The sequence below is a fragment of the Mixophyes fleayi genome, chromosome 10 (genome assembly GCF_038048845.1).
Source record: "Mixophyes fleayi isolate aMixFle1 chromosome 10, aMixFle1.hap1, whole genome shotgun sequence".
In the NCBI taxonomy this organism is placed as follows: Eukaryota; Metazoa; Chordata; class Amphibia; order Anura; family Limnodynastidae; genus Mixophyes; species Mixophyes fleayi.
Window position 1 is genome coordinate 97,208,810 of NC_134411.1, and position 23,336 is coordinate 97,232,145.

At 40.9% G+C, this 23,336-nt stretch overlaps 1 protein-coding gene across 6 annotated transcripts in view; it reads left to right on the top strand.

The window, feature by feature from the left end:
* Positions 1–23,336, top strand: part of ZNF536 (zinc finger protein 536) — a 403,907-nt gene that overhangs the window by 180,743 nt on the left and 199,828 nt on the right. For all 6 annotated transcript variants that reach the window (XM_075189234.1, XM_075189233.1, XM_075189236.1 and 3 more), the window contains exon 5: positions 4,958–7,123. In XM_075189234.1, coding sequence (XP_075045335.1) covers positions 4,960–7,123 — 2,164 coding nt within the window. In that variant the 5' untranslated portion in view covers positions 4,958–4,959. The remainder of the gene's footprint in view (positions 1–4,957; positions 7,124–23,336) is intronic.

The following is a 23,336-nucleotide window of genomic DNA, read 5'->3' on the forward strand; positions in this document are numbered from 1 at the left end:
GTTGTCCCGTGAGTTGGCATGAATTTGGGAGATATGTTCTCACTCATCATGGTCACCCAGCGATATGTACTGTGGTGTGCACGGCAATTCAAGGGTCTTTTGAGGATTGAAGAGGATGGTTTTGGGCAGCCCACTTTTATCAGCAAAAAGTCAAAACACAGTTCACGTATGTCCCTGTGCAGCTGAATGCCTGGTTAATAAAATATGAGTTTCGAGCGTTACTGTCTCTTTAACGAACACAATTTTGTTTTTAAGACTCCTTGCCTTGCATTCATTTAGGAAAGTATATTTATTTTTTTACCCCCTGCTCCTCATTTTGTAACCTGCTTGATCAGCCAAAGTACTTCAACATGTAATTTGTGTGTTTGATTTGTCTTAATTAGATTTATTTATAGGTAACTGATCATTTCATCAAATGTTAGAAATTAGAGATGACAGTTAACTCCTTCTGTGTTCTGATAGAAGACCCTCACCCCCCCCCCCCCCCCCCACCCCCCTGCGTTACATACAGACAAATTGGAGAAAATACACCACCAAAAATCAAAATTGTACATTTACAGACAGGAAAAATTGTAGTGACATTTTCATCAGTAAGTCGAAATACACCAAAAAAATGTGTTTTTTTATCCTCTGATTTTCAATGATTGATTTCTTCTACTACTATCTGAACGGTATTAAAAAAAACAATAACTAGAATGTGTTAGTAACTTGTTAGCCGTCAGTAAATCTGTTAAGTAAATTTGTCAGTAAAAAATATTTATTTAAGGATGCCCTGCAGATGGGTGTATTCGATATCCGTTATGTAAAGACTCAGAAACACACCCACCTCTCTGGTATCAGTGATGTAATATGTTTGTATACCCAAATGTCACCAGTGCTGATTGTACAAGATGGGAAAAATGTACTTGCTCAGCAAAGCCGGCTCTGGGCTAAAATGTAAGCGTGAAATCCGCGGTTTATTTTTATAATAATGTTTACAGCTGTTTAATGACCCTGAAAAGGTTCCGTACGCTGAGTCTCTGTGTCTCTAAACAGGAGTGTATTATTCTTCTAACAACCACCGTTAAACAGTTACAGGAGTAAAGATTGCACATATATATCACACCAGTCGTAGCAACTATTACATTTTAATCACCTTTTTTTCACCTCAATTCTTGCACTATTGTTTTGTTTATTTTTTAATCAATGTGATTATTTCACTAATGCAGCATTTTGCAACAAATAACTTGGAAGCAGGCTTAAGCCGTGTATTTATAACATTGTACTCATTAAATGTTATACAATAGATACTGATAATAGTACGGGGAGGGGAAAAAGACTAATTTCTCTTGAATACATAAGTGCGTTTAGATTGTGAATATACTTAGCCCACTAAATGCACTTTAGGGGGATCTCGTACACCTTCTACATGACAGAAACAGTGGATGTGATTGTGTAATGTGAACAGATAATGAGAAATGCACCCACATGCAGAACCAGAGAAGTTGTACTGTGCTACATACGGATATGACAGATACTGTAAGTTACGTTCACGCGTATAGCGTTGTTCCTCTACACTCCGTAAAAACATTATTGGTGCTATTCTAGCTACTTCAAACTGTACCTATGTCAGTGTTGGCTAACCTGTGACACTCCAGGTGTTGTGAAACTACAAGTCCCAGCATACCCTTCCTGCAATAAGTTGCTATATATTGGCAAAGCATGCTGGGACTTGTAGTTTCACAACACCTGGAGTGTGACAGGTTAGCCAACACTGATCTATGTATTAGAAACAGGAGTTGTCCATTCTACATATTACAATACACGTTATCCCATACCACCCAATCGTTCCGATTTAGGCGGAGCAGTCCCAATTTGAACGCCTTGGCCGTCTTCCCGATTGAGTCAGCTTTTTCCCACGGGTGGGAAAAAGTTGAGAAGTATTCTGTTCAGTATATGAGTGAAGTGTGTACGGCAATGAGGGGGAGGAGAGAACAGGGAAGCCATGCGATTTAAATGTGCTAGGCCACGCCCCCATCGCCCATGTCCCTGGCCAGATGTCACCTGCCTAAATGTCAGGAGGTACATACCTCTCAATGATCCCGATTTAGGAGGGACATCCCGATCTGCGGACCGCTAAATGGGCAGGGCTTTACAGGAAATTGAGGGAAGTTTTACACAAATTTGTTCATTTAAGGGGGGTGGTGCATATTTTATCCCACTTTCGGGATTCTAACTATTGGTAGGTATACATTAAGCTGATAAACTCACACCGAAGTCTTCCCCATCGGTCCAACATGCTAAATATAAACATAAATTACAATCTGAATTTTAACATGATCATGCTTTTTAATCTGGCTGAGTTTTACCGCCACACCACTTTATATTATATTCAGTGGTGGAAGGGGGGTATATGGTGGTATGCCATACCGCCATTTCTTTTACCGCCTTCCTTGTAAAACTATCAGATTCCAGTCACTTACATTTTCCATACCGCCACTTCTAAATTTACACTTCGACCACTGATTATATTTATAAACTAAATTTAATGACCAGTCCAAACCTGCTTATAGAATACATAAGGTGCCCATAGAGCAATATAAACATCCACAGTGCAAATATTATTTTCAGTGGGTGATCAAAGACAACATCTCACAATGTGAACAGAGCTAATCTAAAATAGCCGCCATTTTGTTGCTTGCCCTCTGCAGAAAGTCAAGGACCAACAGCAAAATGGCTGCTCCGCTGAGGTACTTGCATTGTGGATTTGAAGGTTTGTTTTCCTGCTTCATTTTTTTAGGTCTTTGAAAAGGAACTTTGTTTTTGTCTTTAAACCAAAAGCTATAATCCGTAAACACTTGGAAGGTCTTAAAATTCTTCATCAGTGCATTGCAGTCACCGCACCTCCTCTTACGTAGAACCTTAGCGATAAATACAACTCTGGCTTCAGTTCTCTTTAGCGCTGTATCGTTTTAGTAATGACAGGTTTAATAACAGTTTACATTTCTCCATGTTGATATGTCGCCCCCATAAACATTTTTTTTATTAATATTTTGAGGGTTAAATCCTAATCTTGAAGGTTTTGCAGATCTGCTAGTCCGTCTCCTTAAAATTTAATATACCTCGTTAATGCTTACTTGCAAACACTGAAGGATTTTTACGATTATAATCATGTGTTACAGCACCTAGTACTGTTTCTAAGCAGCATACTAATCAGCTTAATGAGATATTACTGCACTTTTTGTTGACTAAGGCAAAATCCTTTTTATTGTTGGAAAGCTTGTCCTTTTATTTTTATTCAAAACATTATCATGTTTTATTGTGTGCCAGAGACGGTCTGTGGGCTCTGCAAATAACAGGGAAAGTTTTATATTTCATTTGTATATTAACTACTGGGTGTTTGTATATTAACGAATGAATATGAGTGGAGACTTTGAAGGACAATGCTATAGGTTTCAACCACTGTAGATACTCTTGGGAAAGTAAACAACTTTCTGCCTTGCCTCATATGAGACAAATTTACTCAGCGTATCATACACCAGTAACTTACCTCACAACATTCCTGAAAATTACAACATTCCTGAAAATTGGGACAAATTACTCCCCTAATTTCCCTAAACTGCTCACCAATCTGCACGTACCATTTCCAACTCATGTCCCCTTTAGGTTGGGTACACACTACAGAAAGTTTCCCCCGATGCAATATCATTAAAGATTTTAACAACGACTGAAAGTCCCGATCAGCAGCCGATTCCTGTCTACACACTGTACACGTTTTACAAGCTTTACCTTCAGATCTGTGCTCTTCATCTGAAATGGTCGTAACTCTGTAAACTCTATGGAGATCTATGGACACTGCTGGTCCAGAGTGCATACACACTGCAGAATTGGAATGACATTGTTCCATCGTTTACAGAGGTTTTTAGTCCGTTTATAAAATCGAATCAAACGATACGATGTGCTTTGGAACGATAAAACATGATCGACGGTGCGTACACTGTAATGCAATCGGCCGTACAGTCGTTTATCGTCTGACGGGCACGATAATCGTGGGAAAAACCTGTAGTGTGTACCCAGCTTTAGACTACACAGCTTTTTAGATTGGCCTCAATTTTTTTTACTCAGAATATTGGAAGTGTCCCACAAAAATCCCATCTCTTGGTAGGTATAGCAGAAATCTAAAACAATTTTACGCTCAGTTGGGCTTATAACTCGTTGGATGAAAAGTCTTGAACATATTTCATGGGGAACAGTGTATTAGAAGAGTAAACTCTTTTTTTTGTTAGATTTTTGGTGTGTCATTATTTAACAATAATAATTGATAATATTGGAAATTATCGCTTTGGCAAATAGGCTTAATAGTAAATCATTAGGATATTTTGTCTCTGTAGAACAATATTTCCAATATATGATGAGATGTGTATTATGTAGTTATATTAGAATAGTGATTTTACTTTTTGAAAGTTATTTCCTTTCTATTATCTACATTTTATATGGCTGAAATTCAGCTGCGTCCATCTAGGCAATATCTAGTACAAAGCCGATATTAATTGATTGTTTCTTTTCCTCTCTGTGATCTACTTTCATCCCGAAAAAGAAAACTAAGGCCCACTGTTCCTAAAACAATTTAAACCTGCACTATGAAGGGAAATACATTAAACTATGAGTGCATTGTAAAGAGGGGTCACATACATTGCTTAATATATTTGCCCAGTATTGGTTCTGTGGTCTGCCGAATGGAATGTAGAAGCACAGAGTGTTCTACAAGTTGATATCTCAGGTTGTTCTAGATAATTTACCTCTGAAAGAAACCATTATAAAGCTGCATTCATAAGTGTAAACAGAATTAAGCTTAATTGTTTTTGGGATAATTTAAGCTACATCTGTAGTTAGAAACTTTTGCATTTTTACAAACAGATGTTTTTGCCTCATACTCAAGTCCATTTAATTAAATAATTTCTTTGCTTGATGTTTTCAGGGATGGAGGAAGCTAGTTTGTGCCTTGGAGTCTCATCGGCTGTGTCAGATGTTGACACTCACCTCAACAACTCTTTGCTTAATGGCCAATATTCAATGAGTCAGAAGCTACATCAGATCACATCTCAGCTTAGCCACGCCTTCCCAGAGCTGCAAAACCGTCAAAAAGGTGAGGACAAGTCCGGAACATCCATAGAGGAAAAAAGTCATGTGTCAATGACAAGTCAACCGATCAGCAATCAAATGGCCCTATTAGCCAACCAACTGAATCGAGAGGTTGATAGCGGTCTTAATGGAAGAGTTGACCTCCAACAGTTTCTAAACGGACAGAACCTTGGCATCATGTCCCAAATGAGTGATATTGAGGATGATGCAAGGAAGAATAGAAAGTACCCTTGTCCGCTTTGCGGAAAGCGTTTCCGTTTTAATAGCATTTTATCCCTCCATATGCGTACCCACACTGGGGAAAAGCCGTTCAAGTGTCCATATTGTGACCATAGAGCGGCCCAGAAAGGTAACTTGAAAATCCACCTTCGTACTCACAAACTTGGTAATCTCGGCAAAGGTCGAGGAAGAGTCAGAGAAGAAAATCGTCTTTTGCATGAACTGGAAGAAAGAGCGATATTAAGAGACAAACAAATGAAAAGTAGCCTTCTTCAACCTCGACTCGATGTGAAACCACAACAACAGCACTTACAGCAATCTCCGTTATCTAACTGTCATATCTCGGTGCCAGCTAATCACAGTACATCTGATATCCCCAGTAAGGCACCTTCTCCGAAGCCTGCAGTTGTCCAAGAAGAAGCAATAGCTCCCACAAATGGATTCAGGTGCACATTTTGCAAAGGTAAATTTAAGAAAAGAGAGGAACTTGATAGACACATTAGAATATTGCACAAGCCTTACAAGTGCACACTCTGTGACTTTGCCGCCTCTCAGGAGGAAGAATTAATTAGTCACGTCGAGAAAGCTCACATTACAGCAGAGTCGGTTCAAGGTCAAGGGTCCAGTGGAAACGGAGAGCAAGCGGCCAACGAGTTCCGCTGTGAAGTGTGCGGGCAGGTCTTCAGTCAGGCCTGGTTCTTGAAAGGCCACATGAGAAAGCACAAGGATTCTTTTGAGCACTGTTGCCAGATATGTGGAAGAAGGTTCAAAGAGCCTTGGTTCCTGAAGAACCACATGAAAGTCCACTTGAACAAATTGTCTGTGAAAAACAAGTCCCCCAGTGAAGCGGAGGTCCCGGTATCCATCAGTAGTGTTTCGCAAGAGTCCCATGCAAACCTTTACTCCAGATACATATCCTGCTTGCAGAGTGGCTTCATGTCTTCTGAAAAAGCGAGCTTGAGTGAACATGGTCATGTCTATCACAAAGGAGATTTGAAAGAAAAGGAAGTTCTAGGTAAGCTGTTGTCACCTATTGCTGGTTTGGCCCATAGCATGTCTGAAAGTGATAAACATTCTTTACTTGGCTCCCTCAACCTGGTGCCTCCACTGAAATCTAGCTGCATAGAAAGATTGCAGGCGGCAGCCAAAGCCGCTGAGATGGATCCAGTCAACAGCTACCAGGCCTGGCAACTAATGGCAAGAGGAATGGCCATGGAGCACAGCTTCCTGTCTAAAGAGCAGCAGATACAACGTAACCACGAAGATACCTTAGCAAACGCAGTTATGTTTGACAAAGAGAAGAGAGAGTATGTGATTGTAGGAGCAGATGGCTCTAAACAGAAAATGCAAACTGATTTGCTTCACAGCTCGAAAATTTGCAATCAGAGAGATGTCTCGTCCAAACTTGAACTTCTAGAAAACACTAGAGATTTCTTGTCCCACGGCAGAAACCAGAGACTCGATTACAATATGCAGGGCCATGGAGCCATTAAAGATAAGCCAACTGAATGTCCTGACTGTGGTAGGGTCTTCAGAACCTATCATCAAGTTGTGGTTCACTCACGAGTCCACAAAAGAGACAGGAAGGCAGAAGAAGAGGCCATCCACACGAGTCTTGAGGAGCGCCGTGGATCAGGGAGCGATCAAGAATCTCAGTCTATAAGCCGGTCCACCACACCTGGATCATCTAACATCACCGAAGAGAGCGGAAACGGTGGTGCCCTTTCCCAAGCCGGAAGTGCGCAGGAGGATAGTCCACATCCGTCATCACCTTCTTCTTCAGGTATGAAATGACATGTATAGCTCAAATAATGTGCACTTAGACAACTGTTTTTAAGGGGGTTGCACACAGATTTTACAGTAAATGCTGAACACGGTTATCCACTGGGATTGTCCAAGTCAGGTTTGAAGAGGATCAGGGAGAGTGTTCGGATTGATTGTGATCCTCTACATTACTCCAGATTGATCCCTGTTAGCATTAGACATTATCCGCAATGCATGTATAATGGGATTCAAGGGGATCTTTGCTTGGCTTTTGTACATGTAGATCAGTAGATTTGTTGTGCACGGTTGTTGGAAAAAAAATTAAAAAAAAAGCAAAAAGAACCAGGAAACCCTTTTAGCAGAAACTTTGCTCAATCCATAAAATCCACCTAATACTTTTACTACGCCAACTGCAGTTAATCAATTTTATAAACCTATTATTTTAGACATACATACAGTGTAGAAATATAGGTATACCGGAAGTCTGTTTTCTAAGAAGTTAGCATGTAATATTAAAGTGGGCCTGTCACCTACACACAGTGAATGCAACCGGTTTAATATTCAGCTAAAGAATTCACTCGTGACGTCGACGGGTCTGAGGCACTGAGTGCCTCACACCTCAGTGATGTCACTAGATCCTAACAAATTCATAGACTGCATTCTCAGGAATAATGGTTCGGCTCAAAAATGGTTGCCTCCACTGTGTGTGTACGTCACAGGTCTACTACCAGTTAGTAGGAGAGTGGCTATATGATTACAACGAGCCGAAGTGCCAGCCCTCCCTGTCTGTCCCTCTTTGAAATCACTTCTTTCTCACTGATCTTTACTCTGTCCCATTCAGTCCGCCCTTCATACTTTTCCTTTGTCCATCTATGCTGATAAAGTTATCTGGAAACCTGATGGATCAGAGGAAGTTGGGACATTTGGTAACAATACACATAATTGATTATTAGGAATATTGGACCACTGTTTATGCATATGTGCTTACGAGATCCCAATAACCTGTACTGCTTATCCACAAGCGTTTATGACATCCTGAAAACCTGCACTGTTAGTCACCAAGGTGAGCCAGAGGGCCAATCACAAGCCGCAATGAGGAGAACGCTGATTGTGATAGGTCCGACACAACTCACTGCCGCAATTTTAAGTTGGTTTGCAAAATTAATTTACCGGTTCTGTATTACAGAAGCATTAGAGCGCCAGGAAAAAAAAAAATGGCTTTATACAACAGCAAGACCATAAAGTATTTTAAGAAGTCCTGTAGGCATCATGAATGCAAACAGATGGCTGGTAATTTACTGCGCGCAGGCCAGTTTGGGACTCTGTCCAATATTACTAGCAATAGTGAATCTATGGTATGGATTTGGTAGAGTGATGTCTGCTAATCGGTGAAGAGACTGATGAACGTTGTCTCTCTGGTAAATCTGTAAAAAAAATAAAAAATCAAAGCTTTTACTAATACTGTAATCATCCGAGAGAGGGAATCAAGACATAACACAATAACCTGTTACTATTAGCAACATTGATTTCTGCAATCAGGCATTTAGTCTGGAAAATAAGAGACGGTTTGAGGAACCTCCAGGCTGTGCATGACAACGGTCTGATGTGACTTGTCGGCGGTAACACGCCTCTCTCTATTGAGCTAATGTCTTAGCAACACGTGTAAGAAATGCTGAACGTTATAACGTCCGTCTGCCAGGAGTCACCCCGTCAGTATTCACCAGACTGGGAAAAAATTCAGTAATGGGGGGCAGTATTCTTTTTTTGTTTGTATAAAAATTCTTGCAAAACAATCTGCCCAATTTAAATTAGAACTTACCCATCCCCTAAAAAAATATATATATATTTTTTGTGTTATATAATATGGTGTATATTGTAGCTCAACTTTACTTTTTTTTATTTCAAATAATATCAATATGATATAGCCATTTACATTACCACTTTTATATAGGAATAAATGGCACATTTATAAAAACAAAACATTAATATAATTTTTTATTTTTTTTTATTACCTTTAAGTAATATTATATCTTTAGATGCGTATTACAGTGCGAGCAGCTTTGTACCTGATTTATTTTTCTCTGCAATAGCTGTATGTAAGCAAGCTGATTGACAGGGCTAGACTGACTTGTAGCCAATCAGAGCATTAGAACTGTCACCGGGCTAGACCATCCTGTAGCCAATCGGAGCATTAGAACTGTCACCTGGCTAGACCAACCAATAGCCAATCAGAGCATTAGAACTGTCACCTGGCGAGACCAACCAATAGCCAATCAGAGCATTAGAACTTTCATCGGGCTATACCAACCTGTAGCAAATCATTGCATTAGAACTTTCACCAGACTAGACCAAACTATAGCCATTCAGAGTATTAGAACTTTCACCGGGCTAGACCAACCTGTGGCCAATCAGTGCATTAGAAATTTTACTGGGCTTGACCAACCTGTATCCAATCAGAGCATTAGAACTTTCACTGGACTAGACCAACCTGTAGCCAATGAGAGCATTAGAGTATTCATAGGCCTAGCCCGAACTGTAGTCCAGTGATAGGCAACCTGATACACTTCATAGGACGCAGGGGTGGCCCTCTAATCTTCAAATGGGCCACAAATTACCCTTAATCTCAGTAATAAGTTAAAACAATATGTTTAATCAAAGAAACACACTCCTATCTGTAATAACATATCAGCAGGCATTTTAAACAAGTGTTGCAAACTATGACAAACAAATTTGACAATGAAGCGGGAAGGAGCTGGGGGCCTCAGGTGAAGGCTCAGAGAACCGCGTGTGGCCCGAGGGTCGCCTGCTGCCCATTACTGTTGAAGCCAATTATAGCATTAGAGCATTCACAGGGCTAGACAAACCTGTAGGCGAGTAAAACATTGGAATGTTCACAAGCCTAGACCACATTGTAGCCAATCAGATCATTTGTACGTTCACCAGCCTACAGTAGACCACCCTGTAGCCATTCAGAGCATTAGAGCATTCATAATACAAAAGTTAGAACTGCTGTAAAATAGCAACAGAATACTTGTGAAATGCCGACTTAAAAAACAAAGCTCATGTTTTCAACTTGTCTGGACCTAGATCCACATCAACAATTAATTACTTTAAAGTATCTACTTTAAACAACCACACCTTTCGTATGATAATTTCATCCCCTATGTAGGGGGCTCCCTAGCCCAAGACAACTCCCACTCCACTGTTACCTGAAGTCAGGAGCTGATTACAGCTTCTCTATGTAGTACCCCTCACTGCAGGCTCACAGTGGTCCTGGAAGCCCCCACGCATAAGGTAATCATGTAAATATATATAGTGCTGGAGAAGAGTTGGTTAATAAACAAAGGTGTGAAAGAGGGCTGGGTGCCCTTCTAACGCATCAGAGTGATGTAGTTATGGCTTGCCGTAAGCAAGCCACATCCTCTCCACAGTCACTCCAGGATCCCACCGCTGGCACCACTATCATATGTCCCAAAGAGGACAGCGCTATCAGTGAAGGTCACTCATGAAGGTCTGAGACATGCTACAAAACACTGATTGGTTTGCTCCAATGATCCAGCCAGCACACACGAGGGTGCTCATCTTCTTTCCCCACTTGGGTGCAGCTTACGAAAAAGTGCTCCTGTGGAGAGGTGGAAAAGTCTTTTAAGAGGCGCACTGTGCAAAATTGTGAGTCCAATCTCCCACCATTTGCCCCTTTAAATTAAGAAAACTTTTCAGTTTCTCTCCTAAAATACTGCTCGGTTTAGCCTTATTTATAGTATAAATAAATCACGACATTGAGGGAACATCATGTTTTCATTATTTATCACTTTAGCATTGAGTGGTCCTATTCTTATAGTTGGACCCATTAGTTGGAGAAGCACGTTTGCAGGCTCACCATGTGTAATGTAATATACCACACAAAATCACCACCTGTAATAAATCAATCCTTATGCCCAGGGCACTAGGTACAATAAGAAATCAAATTAATAGATAAATAATTTAGACATTCACCTTGCCCCTCTCCCCAAATTGTCAACCAGTGATTGACGATAATGCATTGCATGGCTTGGCAACATACCTTGGCAATGCCCTCATATTGTTTTGGCCATGCCCCCATGATGACATGACCACACCCCCATAGTGATATAACCACGCACACGCCCTGATTCCAGAGGAGGCCAATGTTGGGAGGTATATTAATGTGCGTAGCTTACACATAGGGGGAGAATCAAATCAATGCGATGTCCAGCTGTGGGCGTTGCCGCCTATTATATGGTAAGGAATCTGCTTATTTTTCTATGCATCTCTATCGGCGCTGCGGAAACCTTGTGGCGCCTAACAAATAAATGATAATAATAATAATAATAATAATAATGGGGTGTGAAGAAAAATGAGCAGAGATTTCCTGCTGGACATTTTCTCACAAAGTGTCCGTTACCTGTTCCAGAATCACATTGCGTTGAATTGAATCCCCCCCTTAGTAAAGAATGCCTCTGATCCGTCCAGCACCTGCTATAAGAAAATGCAAAACGTTCCTGATAAAAGCTGATTTATTGGTTCAAGAAAAAGTTTATGACTTCGTAAAACAGCATTTTGTACTTTTTTATTTCATATTTCCTTTTCCGGTCAATTTCACCCATAGTGGACAATTCCTTTAATTTTGTAGTATGATCCCCCTAGATCCACCACTACAAACCACCTCTAGATGTAAAGGGCTTAAGAAACAACAGAGAGTCAGTGAGAGCCCAATATGGACAATTTACAAAGTTGATAACTTGCACTCAGCCACATAACAAGTTCATACAACTTAACATGCCCTAAGGCTGGGTGCACACTACAGTGTTTTCAGCCAATTAACGGGCCAATCACAACGTTCGGCCCGATATTGCATCAGTGTGTACACTCCAACGACGAACGATTATTGTTCCAAAGCTCATTGTATCATTCGATTTGATTTTTAAACTGAACTAAAAATCTTGTTCAACGATGGAACGATGTCGTTCCAATTCTGCAGTGTGTTTGCGCTCAGGACCGGCAGTGACCATAGATCTCTATGGAGTGTACAGAGTCACCATCTTTTCAGCCGATGGGTATGACTGATGAAGATTGTATTAAATATAGTAAAATGTGGTAGAATTTATAATACGCGTGGTCCTTACTACAGCCGTATAACTGTTTACTGTACATCACATGTATATTTGGAAACTACTTATTATTTTAGTGATACATCTATAATATATATTCTATGTGCAGGTTCTATACAATCCCCTAACCATATGTTCCTGCCTGACCTATAGTTCTCACCATATGTCTAGATATATTTGTAACGCTTATTCTTAAAACATTTTTTCTATTATGTTCCTTTGAAATTGATTAAAGTTGCTATTTCTGTTAGTGTTGCAGACAGGCCCCAAATACAAGAAGTGTTCAGCAGAGAAATTATGAAGTCTTTAGGAAAAGCAAAAAAAACGTGAAATGTGTCCTTATTTTTAATGGATGCTAGATTAGGTTTCGTGGAGATGACATGATTATCTTTTCCAATGATTATGACTTATACATTAAGGTGGTTACATCTGGAGAGCTTGCTGGCTCCCCAGTGACACATGACCTTGTAGAAATCGGAGATGGATAATCTCACACAGATCTATAAAGCTCATCGACGCGGTGTCAGGTCAAGTTCCCCTCACCAACTGCAATTGTCTATGTCTGGATAATCGACGTCCAAATGTTTTTGAGTGTAGAGTGTTGAATTTCTGATATGAAAGGGAAATGAGAATCTTCTTAAAAACTGCTGGTAAATCCGGACTTTTAATGGTCTTTTCAGTATGTCCATAAAGTTGTGTTAAGGTGCGAATGCAGATGGTCCCCCCGAAAATATGACCTCGGTATAGTTTGCCAGTTTCTTTTGTTCTCGTCCCCTTTTGCTCCTCTTCATTTTAACGTCTTCAACACTTCCAGGCTATGAAAGTTCTAAGTCCTTGATTTCTAATCAATGTAGCAGTCAGTAATAGAGGAGGGGGGAAGCTGTCCATACTGGTGGTAGTCAGTTTAACCATACTGACTACCCCAATATGGACAACTACGACATGAGGATTCCGAAGACTTCTACACCTACCTGAAAAAAAAATCGACTTACCATGACCCAGATGACTTCATTTCACGACCCCATGTGTTGCTGACTGTAGAAAATGACATCAAAACGCGACTCTTCTTAAAGGAGGTTAGGTTCCTAACTCCTAACCCCTAAAATAATACTTACATTACATGAATGGCAGCCGGGTCCGTCCATCGCCGCTTTAAGAGGAGTCGTATTTTCATGTGACATCATTTTCCACAGTCGGTAACACATCAGGTTGTGAAATCAAGTCATCTGGGTCATGGTAAGTAGTTTTTTTTTCAAGTTGGTGTAGTAGTCTCCGGAATCCTCCATGTCAGGGTAGTCAGTATCGTTAAATGGTACTACACCCATCCATACTGTAGGGGGAAGTTCTCACGCCAACATTCCCCTCACTGACAGCCTTCCATCCTCTGCCACGTTTATTTTCAGGGCGAGACATTGGCTCTGGCTTTCGGTCGGAAGGAAGGAGTATGTAAGCAGCATTAGACTTGATACTTTAAAAGTTTCATTTTCTTAGTAAAATATTAGACTATTTGGGCCTGATTCATCAAGGTACGTATCTGCCAATATTGTGCGTATCGTCCGCAAAATCACTCTAAGCATGCCCAGAAGCGGGAGATACGTTGTGAATGTAGCCCTGTCCGCTCTGTCTTCATATGCAAAGGACGCTTACTACAACCTTCGATTTTGCAGATTGAACTGGGTTTGGAAGGGGCATTTTGCCGTAGTGAATTTACAGTAGGGGCGTGCCAAATTCAAGCGCACACAGCCACGTCCGAATCAAGCTCTGAGCGTCTCAAACGTACTTGTTTTTGTGCCGCATCTCTTGCTTCAGCTACAGGGCTAGTCTAAGTCCTGATCACAGTCTTGTATGCATGCTATAACATGTGTTTGCAATCAGGAGCAACTTTAAAAATCTATTTTATGCTCAGTAGACATTAAGATCAACCTAATAAATGTATTTAATGGGTTTTAACAAAAAAAACCTGTTTTTTTTGCTTTTATCATTAATACCTATATTATTACCAGGTGACATTAATTTTTTTTTTTTTTCCTGTGTGTTCCTTTGCAAATTTATGATCTGCCTAGGCATTGTACGTACCGTGCAGCGTCTTGTGCAGTAGAGCACAGCAGACCTACCCCTGATGTCAACAGTGCCCGTATTATGATATCTGTGCCTTGAGGAATTCGGGATTACGCAAAGCCTAAATACGTGCGTATAATACTGAGCGTAGGGTCACTCAGAATACGTGCCTTGATGAATCTGGCCCTTTAAATCCATTTTCTTATCAATGATGAGTTTTTATAATTAGCCAAGCTATTAATCTGAGTCTTGGGGATCACTTTGATGTCTGTACCCGCTGTGGTCTTAACCCACTTTTAGCTTTTTTTACCCGCCGCCTGCAACTTGACCTTAGAACTTACTACAAGTGAGGACAATTTACGAACCCAAAGCAGTGTAGACCAGCAAAGCTTCCTTAGGTTCCATCTCAGCTAAATGATATTTTGCATGTTTACTAAGTAAGCACCGCCCACAGTCAGCCCAACTCCTCCCACTGACGGGTGCATGCTTCCCGTTGCATGGTGTGATCACACCACCAGTGCAGCATGGCCACAACCCATTTTGTGTGCGCGCTGCCTATCCAGACTTGCTGGAGACATATTTTGAGAGGTATGTGCATCTGCTGTTGTGGAACCACAAGTCCCAGCACACACTTCCGCGATGCTGCAGGCCACTAAGCCTGCAAATTTCTTCTTATTAAGGGGATTGCCATTATTATTCTCAACAGAGCCTAGTTCAGAAAGTTGAAACAACTTCCAGCTTTCTGAGAGTCTCATGAAAAGGGCCCCGAGCTCATAATATTTACTGTATTAGTGTAGAACTGGGACCTTGTTAATTTCAATGGACAGCGTTGTGCTCCCACTCTGCCCGCACGTTCATTTTCCTAGTAAATATTGATGATTCTCAGTGTATTCTCCTCGGATATAAATTTGGCTTTAACGACTAATTTAGAGAACTGTTTTTTCTTTTCTTTTTTTTTTGTTTTTATGCTGGAACTGCGCCTTTTTAAGTGTGTAATCTAGAGCAGGAATTAAATACCACAATAAAACATATCCAGCTAAATTAGATAACGGGAATTACCGAAGCAAAAAAAACCAAACGCTCAACTTCTGAAGTACAACTTTAAATTAAAAAAAAATAATAATTTAAATGCTGTTTTGTACCACTTTTTTTCTCAGCCTTTCTATAGAAATCCAGGTCAGGAGGGCCTGAGAAATGATGTTTTTTTTGTTTTGTTTTGGTTTTTTTAAAAAAAAATGTAGGCAATGAATTGTTTTTTTCAAACTAGGGCTCTTATCATGATTGTAGACGGAGCTAAATTCATCGCTGCACCCTCGTTCCAAAGCAGCTCTCCAAGTGATCTCTTAATGAGAGCCAGCAAAGGCTTTTGTTACCTGATGTAATACTTTGTAAAGGGGGCTTGGCGGCATGAAGGCTTCGGATGTTTGGCGGGGGGGGGGGGGATATATGTAAATACCTTGAGCAGCCTGGGAAGCGTCAACTCTCTATAAATACATAAATACAGGTACGCCGAATGTATAGGGTTGATTAATGAAAGTGACATCGATGAACTAGAAAATATGTTTTGGTTTTTGCTGAGAATTTAGTGAATAAATAGACATATTGGTCCTGATTGATCAAGGCACGCACACAGAGCGTTTGCTTTAAAATGCAGGTAAATCGGCTCTGTGCATTCCCAAATTCAACAAGGAATGGAAAGGTGCGCTGATGAATTGGGGTTTAGGACTACTGTGCTATCACTGCACAAGACACTGCAGGATACGTCCAATACCTATGTGAATTATGTACACGCAGAATAAAAAAAATATAGAATTAATGTCACCAGTTAATAATATAGGCATTAATGATAAAACAGTTAAAAAAAAAAAGAAAAGTTAAAATAAAAATGTTTTCTCATCAAATACATTTATTAGGATGATCTTAATGTCCACTGAACATACAAAAAAACATTTTTACAGTTGCTCCTGTTTGCAAACACATGTTATAGCATGAATACGAAACTGTCATCACTACTGATCAGGACTAGATTAGACCTGTAGCTGGAGCAAGAGAGACGGCAGAAATACAAGTAACTTTGCGATGCCCAGAGCTTGATTCAGATGTGGCTGCGTGCGCTGGAGTTTGGCACGCCCTTACTGTACATTAACTACAGCAAAACGCCCCTTCCCCGCCCTGTTCACTCCCCAAAATTGTAGGCTGTAGTAAGTGTCCTTTGTGCTCAAAGACGGAGAGGACAGGACTGCGTTTACTGGCGTAACTCCCGGTTCTGCGCATGCGCAGTCATTTTTCGTACCATACGCTCAAAATTGGTCTCTCCACTGTCAGCGGAACAACAATACAGGTTTTAAAAATAAGAAATCAAAATATTTTCTTTTTGGTGCATTTTACAGTGATTTTTTTACATTGTTTTTATCTGTTCTTTGTCTAGATTTAGGCTCCTCCCTCACGCTGAAAATGAGGTCACCTGTCGCAGTAGGTGTTTTCATCCAAGACTCATGTTTACCATAGTTGTCTAATCTGTAATCTCCCAGGAATGTCCGGGAAACTCCGGAATTTGAAGGAGTTCTCCCGGAGTGATGGGAGATCAGTGCAACTTCCAGGCTCCTGCCTAGTGAAGTGGGTGGAGGCGGGGTTTAATATCGTAATGACAGCGAATTGCCATATTATGCAGCGAATGAGCAGCTGAGGGTGTGGTTTAGTGACGCGGTTCGTGTAATATTTTTCTGGTGAAATAAATTGTAACAATCCACTAATCCTTTTTTAAATGTATATGTGAAGTCAAAACAATAATCTGTACGAACAACATATTTTTGTTATATATATACTGCCTGTCAAATAGTTGTGTAGTTTATTTCATCCAAGAGGTGCAGTGGCAAAATCTATTATTGGGTGGGTTTCAAGCCTTCGGTACAATTTTTCCCCTCCCAATTTTTGGCAGCCTTCAAAACACAACACTGTCGTGCTGATCCTCTACACCAGTGATGCATAGGCAAAACAAGGTGGGGGGGGGGGGGGTTCCTAGTGCCTGGAAACCTACCTCCAAGCCTGGAGAGCTGTGTGCACCTAACAGTAGTGCACGCAGCATTGTCCATGTATATTATGGGGAGAGGAAGAGTTGGAGAGAACCAAGCAGTTTCTAAAATTATAGCCACACCCCCATGCATGCTGGTCACGCCCACACGCGGCGTGGTGTGGATACCCCCCTCTACAAATCCTGCGTTTGCCCCTGTGATGGGCAACAAGGCGGCCATCTGAGCCTTCACCTGCGGCCCCCGGCTCCTTTCTGCTTTGTCATGAGAATTATAGCCTATAACATTTGTATAAAATCCCTGCTGATGTGTTATTACAAACGGGTGTCTCTTTCTATGATTAAATGTATTGTTTTTACTTATTACTGAGATTAAGGCTAATGTGTGGCCCTTTTGAAGGTTAGTGTCAGCTCCGTGTATTGAGTGACTTTGTGAGAACCCTCAATGTCACATATTTAACCAGTTGACATTATGTCTATAGATGAGTGCGTGTACTAGGGCTGTACGATAAGGGCGACCGCTGAAGGGGGGGGGGGGGGGGGGGCACAGTTTATGAATGTTTTATGTTCATTTGGTTAAAATTGAGGGCTTAGGAGGTGACATTTTTGTTTCTTACCCTAGGCACTTAAGTTTTAAGTTACGGCTCTGATGTAAACTAATATTTAACAATTCCGGCTTCTGATTGATAGTGGCAGGTCACATGAGCCGTGGCTCACAACTGTCCCAATGTAAACAGGACAGTTCTGATTTCAGGGGTCTGTCTCAACATCCAGATCGGGTCAGAAATTTGGGAGGTATGTTCCATCCAGGGAACCGGTGGGCGTAGCAATGACTGGGTACTTGGAGAGCAGGGGATGGGGTAAAGGGTCAGCCTAACGATTCAAAGTGGCCACGCCTCCATCTCAATGTGACCACGCCTCCTGTCCAAATTCCAAACACTCCAAAGTTTGGAGGTATGCATGTTGGTCTTAAAAAATAAAAGCTTCTAAGCGCTCTAAAATCCTTTACAAAATTCCCAGCCAAACAGCAGAGTTGAACCTATATTCTGTGTATTAGAGGGGAAACAAGGAGCAACTGTCAGCTGAAGCAGACAGATAAATGACAACTTCCGTAGTTTCTGACGATAGACCTCTTCTGAACAGACCGAGGAAAGCAGGAGGGGGGGCAGGGGGGACCATGCAAAAAAAAAAAAAAAAAATTAAACCCGAGGATTAAGATCTTCATTTTTTTTTTCTTCTGCATTCCAATTGTTCTTAAAATATTTGGCAATGTCAATTAGTAATTGAGCAGAGTTAGCTGATGAACGCAATTTTCCAGTAGACTGAACACCCTATTGTTGTAGAGCTAACAGCAGATTTCGAAGGTCATTATCATTCCCTGGTAGCTTGGCCCAGCTGCTTCTCATTGCGAGAGCCAAAACTTTGCATCGGGGCCTTGGGATGGTATGCATGCAGATTTAGCGGGACTAGCGGGGAGGGGGGGGGGGGGGGTGGGGAGTGGGCGACAGACAGAGAGAGGGTCACATGACTGAACGTTACTAAAGTGTGTCACTGGACTTATTAACACATTCCAAACTGCAGGTTAAAAACTTAGATTAAATCAAATTTCAAACTGAATATTATTTTTTTTATTTTTATCGTGTACCTCTTAAAAAAAAAAATTTTCAGAAATCTTTACATTTTTTTTTTCTACTCCACAAATATTATTATTGTTTGAAAGAGAGTCATTTTTATTTATCTTTATTCTTATTGGTATAATGTGCATACAATATTACGCAGCACTGTGCCCAGAATTGGGTTCCTTGCGCATCTGAGCTTACAATCTAATTTTCAGTGCCCAGGACACAGAGAGACAAAGGGTTTCACTTACTGCAGAATGCCCACCTATCTTTCCCTGTTTAAATGCGCCGTACGAGGATTGTGAGCAAAGATTAAAATATAACTAGTCACAACTTTTGCCTATTTTTTTGCAAGTATTCTGCTTATTTATTTGTTAAATTGTCCTTGAGAATATACGATTATGGAGCTGTCCTTATTATATGTCATTGCAAATTTTGCACTTTTGTGAATGAGTGTTTGTGCCCCAAATCATTTGATTTACCACTCCTCATCAGTGCAATCCAGCGGACTGCCCTCTACTGGAGGAAATATGCATCAAGCTTTATTTAGGGTGCTAATCTTGGACCTTGCTTCTCAGAACTACACATTGTTACATACCTGCTAACATTTCTCTCCCTGGAAGCATAGAACGTAGCTACAGATCGCAGTAAATCCGCTCCGTGTGTCAGGTTATGGTCAGATATCTTGGATTTCTATAGAGCTGCAATTGCAAGTAGTCTTTTATCCGCTGGGATAAATCAGTGTCAGCAGCAAGAACCAGCAGATCTCTAGAAGAAAAATCGCTGGTCTGCAACCTCCATCCAATAGCATTTTTGGATATATTTGGAAAGATACCGGCACAGATTGTCAGTTGTGATTGTATTTCCTGACATAATCACTAAGGGTGTGCACCGGCCACTTTTAGTGTTTTGGGTTTTGGGTTTTGAGTTCTGATTAGCTTGAGGTTTTGGGTTCTGATTTGTTTTGCCAAAACATCCGACGAAAGGTTTTGGTTCTGATTTATTTTTAAAAAAGCATAAAAAGTGCTAAAAACCAGTTTTGTGTTTTTTTTTCCACTCCTACGCTATTATTAACCTCAATAACATTCAATAACAATCATTTCCACTAATTTCCAGTCTATTCTGAACACCTCACACTATTGTTTTTAGGCCAAAAGGTTGCACCGAGGTAGCTTGAGCACATAATGCCAAAAAAAGAGGTACAAGATGGAATTGTTCTGGGCCCTCCCTCCCAACCCTCGCGAGATTCGACGCGAGACTTGGACGACAGAGCCTCGTTTTCAATTTTTTGCCCGCCGGAAATATCCGAACAGTGCTCAGATCCCGTTCGGATCCGCACTGTTCGGGTGGGCTCGGATTAGCGGAATCCGAGCCCGCTCATCTCTAATAATCACTGTGGAAAAAGTCGCCTGTGTGACATTACCCAAAACTGAAGTCCTACCTCCCGGTCCCGGAGCAATAATCTTCCATCCAACCGTAGTCACTTACTCTTCCAGAATGTCCAGCAGACTCAGAGGGGTATATGTACTAAACTGCGGGTTTGAAAAAGTGGAGATGTTGCCTATAGCAACCAATCACATTCTAGTTATCATTTATTTAGTACATTCTACAAAATGACAGCTAGAATCTGATTGGTTGCTATAGGCAACATCTCCACTTTTTCAAACCCGCAGTTTAGTAAATATACCCCCAGAGAGTATTCCTGGATCCCACATGTCAATTGGCATCACCGCACAGGGGTGGGTGGGACCTGACTATGCAAATAGCATCATTTTTACTTAACCCCACTCTGTAATGACGCGATTTGTGTCATTGATAGCGGTGGACTGGGTCAGTAAAAAGCCACAAGTGGACTTTCTCGCGGCATGATTGACATTTTTGTGCTGGTATGATTTCTGTCCGACTGGCGGACAAATTCGCAGTTCATGTTCGAAAGTTCGCAGCTCACAGTCAAACCAAACTTCATTAAAATAAAAATAAAAAAAAAATTGAAAATTCCGAACTGCTATATTTTTACAGTGTTTTTAATGTTCTTTTAATTTCACCCATAAATATTACTATACAATGTAGTCGTTTAAAGTTCGGACATGTTCACCTTGTTCATTTTCAACTCAAATGTGTTAGCCTTAGAATGGCTTGCAAATTACAGCCGATTACACAAACTGGTTCAGGAAACAAATTCAAGAATATCTTATTGGTGACGGCAAATTCACAGACAGATAGTAAGAATACGCTTCTGTTGCTTTTCCAAATTTGAACCTTGTTCTATCCTTACTGTTTCATCAATAGACTTACAATTCTCCCAATTTACTTCAGCCATTATTAATTCTACCTCCCCTCCTTGACGTGCAGCCAGATCCAGTTTGTATCAGCAGTGAGGACAGTAGGCATCCAATGTGTTTTTTTTTTCTTTCCTGATTCTTTGTACAGTTACATACACTATAATCTCATTTTTAAATGCATGGAATATATTATTCCATAAACATGTTATTATTGTAAGCACATCATGGCTTGTTCAGTAAGAAGAAAGAAAGAGGGGGGGGAACAGGATAAAAAAAAAGTTAATTTTTTTGACAGCGGTGAGAAATGTTTGGATTGGCAGGCTGCGATTTCAGAGGATAATAAACAGAATTTCATAGTAAAAACAATATTTAACATGGCGGAGCTCTTCTCAGTCCTGCTTGGTATCGGGTTCAGTAAAATGCAAGCAGCAGGGTTTTTTTTTTTAAGCTCAGCTGTGACAACTGTGCTCCATATGCAGCCTTTCATTCTCCGATACGAAATATTGTCCACTCAGCTTCCTGTTTGCTGGGGACCTACAGAACTTCAGTAGCGAATATCATCATCATCATCACCGTTTATTTATATAGCACCACTAATTCCGCAGCGCTGTACAGAGAACTCACTCACATCAATCCCTGCCCCATTGGAGCTTACAGTCTAAATTTCCTAAGACACACACACACACACACACACAGACAGACATAGAGAGAGACTACAGTCAATTTGATAGCAGCCAATTAACCTACCAGTATGTTTTTTTTGGGAGTGTGGGAGGAAACTGGAGCACCCGGAGGAAACCCACGCAAACACTGGGAGAACATACAAATTCCACACAGATAAGGCCATGGTCGGAAATTGAACTCATGACCCCAGTGCTGCGAGGCAGAAGTGCTAACCACTTAGCCACCTGCTAAATGTACAATATCAAGGTTGTAACAGGGTAATGACTATTCACTACAGGCCAGTGACATCACTGAGAGTGCAGCCTATCCAGTCACTAGGGACCAGTGACATCACTGAGAATGCAGCCTATAAATTCACTAGTAACCAGTGACAACTTCAAGGCTGCTTGAGTACCTCTTTGCCTTGACTGAGTATGGCAGTAAATGTAATTGAGATGACGATTTACTTAAGGGCATAAATTTCCATCACTGGCAGAAACAGAAAATGAACACGTTAAGATTCACCAGCTTTCATCAGTGGCAGCTTCCTAGTTGTTATTATTATTACTACTGTTTATTTATATAGTGCCACTAATTCCGCAGCGCTGTACAAAGAACTCACTCACATCAGTCCCTGCCCCATTGGAGCTTACAGTCTAAATTCACTAACACACACACACACACAGACAGACAGAGAGGCTAGGGTCAATTTATTAGCAGCCAATTAAACTACCGGTATGTTTTTGGAGTGTGGGAGGAAGCCGGAGCACCCGGAGGAAACCCACGCAAATATGGGGAGAACATACAAACTCCACACAGATAAGGCCATGGTTGGGCATCGAACTCATGACCCCAGTGCTGTAAGGCAGAAGTGCTAACCACTGAGCCACCGTGCTGCCCCCTAGTTCTCTGTATATCGGAGCCTATCTAACAAGTATGTCGGCAGTACAGGTACTGCCGCCATACTTGTTTGGCTATAGCGCTAATGGAAGGAAAACATTAAAATAAAATGTTTTCTTCTGGGCATCGTGGCAATATTAGATTTTTTTTTATTGCCGTGACAAGCAGTAATATAATATTATCATCCTCATAGCCGCATTTTGATAAACTGGCTTCTTAGTCACTAAATGACCCTAGTGGCCACCATTTGCAAAAACTGGGTATAATAATGCCTAGTTCCATGTCTCTTCTTGTGTGTGCTTGTGGACTAATTCATTTGTTTTACAAGGGCCTACAAAGTTCATACATGTGCCCCATGCCCACAGATGATATGGGAAGACTTTGGTTGTTCCTAGACAGTTAAACATGTGCTCCCCCTATTGGTGCTAAATACACATAGTTTGTGTTTCGTTGGGTTACCCCCCTCATTAAATTGCATCTGTCACCTAAACACAGTGTAGAAAACCTAATTCAGGCTGGTCCACAATATAAATTGCTTCAATGGTGTCAGTGG